Here is a 1,722-nt window from a genome sequence, read left to right as displayed (position 1 = left end):
AGCTCTCCCCCTTACTCTACAGAGGCATTTCTCCACTCCCACCCCTCGGCCCCAACCACACCACTCCTCACTTCTTAATGAGAAATTTCCACCTCCCCAAACATGTCTATTTCCAACTCTGCGCTCCTGCCCCTCACCTGGTTTTTCCTTCAGTGGAAATTCACCTCTCTCCCTCATCCATCACCTAGCAACTTCCCCCTCCTTGCATTTGTTACAGAGTGAGACTTTTCCCTTTGTTCTGCCCAATCTGCACATTATCCCTATTTTTCTGTCTGCTACGTGTTTTCTTCCAAACCGCCTTACCCACATGGAACTTCACACTGCCTGTTCATGTCAGGAGGAGGACTCCCTCTTCCCGCTCCCCCTAGTGCAGTCATTCTCTGAGTGTGGTCCCTGGACCAGCAGCATCAGAATCACCTGGGTATGCCTTAGAAATGCAAATTTTCAGGCCCCACCCCCAGACCTACAGACTCAGAAACTCTGGAGATGGGGCCCTGCCTTCCAGGTGATTCTGATACACACACGTTCAAGTTTGCAAACTTACTGTCCTGGGATAAAGCTTAGCTCCTCCTTATTCCGCTCTAGGTCTCTAAGGCTGGAACTAGCTCCAAATGCACCCAGCCTTTGCTGCAGGGCATTTCTGAAACCCAGAAGACAATATTTGCTAGAGGCAGCAGACATCTCTGTGGCAACTGATGGCTTTTTCATAAAGGTATTCGATTCCATCTGGTAAACCTTTCACAACGTAGAAAGCATTTTCTTGTGTCTTCACTCCACAAACCCAAGCCATAGTCAGAGACAGTGTTATTATCCCTGTTTACAGATGAGCAAACCGAGGTTTTTTTTTATTCCTGAGTGGCGCGATACCTAAGAGGCAGCTCGAAGCCCAGAACTCGTTTTCTTGTGACTTACAGCAGAGCTTTTTCTACCACGTCATGCCGGGTCCCAGTCTTTCCTGGCAGAGCTATTGGTGCATAACCTGAATTCTCGCAGTGAAATGGTTCTGCCACCACCACACGTCGCCTGATGATAGGATGAATCAAAATTCTGATGCTGCCTCCACAGTGACTCATTGTCTCTCTCTGAAAATGTCCACAGTGCCTCTCTGTTAGGTAAAGGGAACTTTGGGTGGTAAAATGAGATGCAAAAGAAGTGTTTTCCATTCCTGTAACCCCTGTCTTTAACCTCGATGCAAGCTAGGTGCAGAATTCAGATATAAAGAGAATCCTTCACTTCTGGACATTTCTCTGGCACACTACACCGTAAGAAACAGGCACACAGGTAAACTGGCGGAAAAAAAAAAAAAAGCCCATTGGGCAGCACTCCCCTAACCTACGATGAATTTACACCATGAGGTGGACCCGCCCCGGATTCCATTCACAAAGCTAACGTTTAATGAGCGTTCAGTATGTGCCAGACACCGTGCTACACACTGCCCTTGCATTATTGTCTTTAACTCTCACAACGAAGTTACGAGACCTACATCTTCATCATCCCTGTTTTACAGTGGAGAAACGGAGACGAGCCGTTTATAAGTGGCAGAGCTGGTGTGGGATCCCACACATAGTGCTTGCAGCCTCGGCTCGGCCCTGTGCTTTAACGCAAAGGTGGTGTCGTCAGTGACTCCTCCAACAGTGCTAAAGGGGTGGGTAAAGGTGTTCTGCGAGTCTCGTGCTGCCCGGCCTGGCACCCAGGGTTTAAAGGCCCTGAGGAGACAGGGTG

The 1,722-nt window shown here is 48.8% G+C and overlaps 1 protein-coding gene across 2 annotated transcripts in view; it reads right to left on the bottom strand.

Annotated features, from left to right (window-relative positions):
- RGS8 (regulator of G protein signaling 8) overlaps window positions 1-393 on the bottom strand; it is a 22,213-nt gene extending 21,820 nt beyond the window's left edge. The window contains exon 1 of one of the 2 annotated variants that reach the window (XM_006907759.2): window positions 304-393. Coding sequence is in view for 1 of the 2 variants with exons in the window: in XM_006907758.2 (XP_006907820.1) it covers window positions 304-309 (6 nt within the window). In the remaining variant the exon portion in view is untranslated. The remainder of the gene's footprint in view (window positions 1-303) is intronic. The other variant, XM_006907758.2, reaches the window with a different exon arrangement.
- Window positions 394-1,722: the final 1,329 nt, after the last annotated feature.

Source organism: Pteropus alecto, unplaced genomic scaffold (genome assembly GCF_000325575.1).
Source record: "Pteropus alecto unplaced genomic scaffold, ASM32557v1 scaffold101, whole genome shotgun sequence".
Classification (NCBI taxonomy): domain Eukaryota; kingdom Metazoa; phylum Chordata; class Mammalia; order Chiroptera; family Pteropodidae; genus Pteropus; species Pteropus alecto.
The sequence above is the reverse complement of the archived record's forward strand: the minus strand, read 5'-3'. Positions and strand labels throughout refer to the sequence as shown.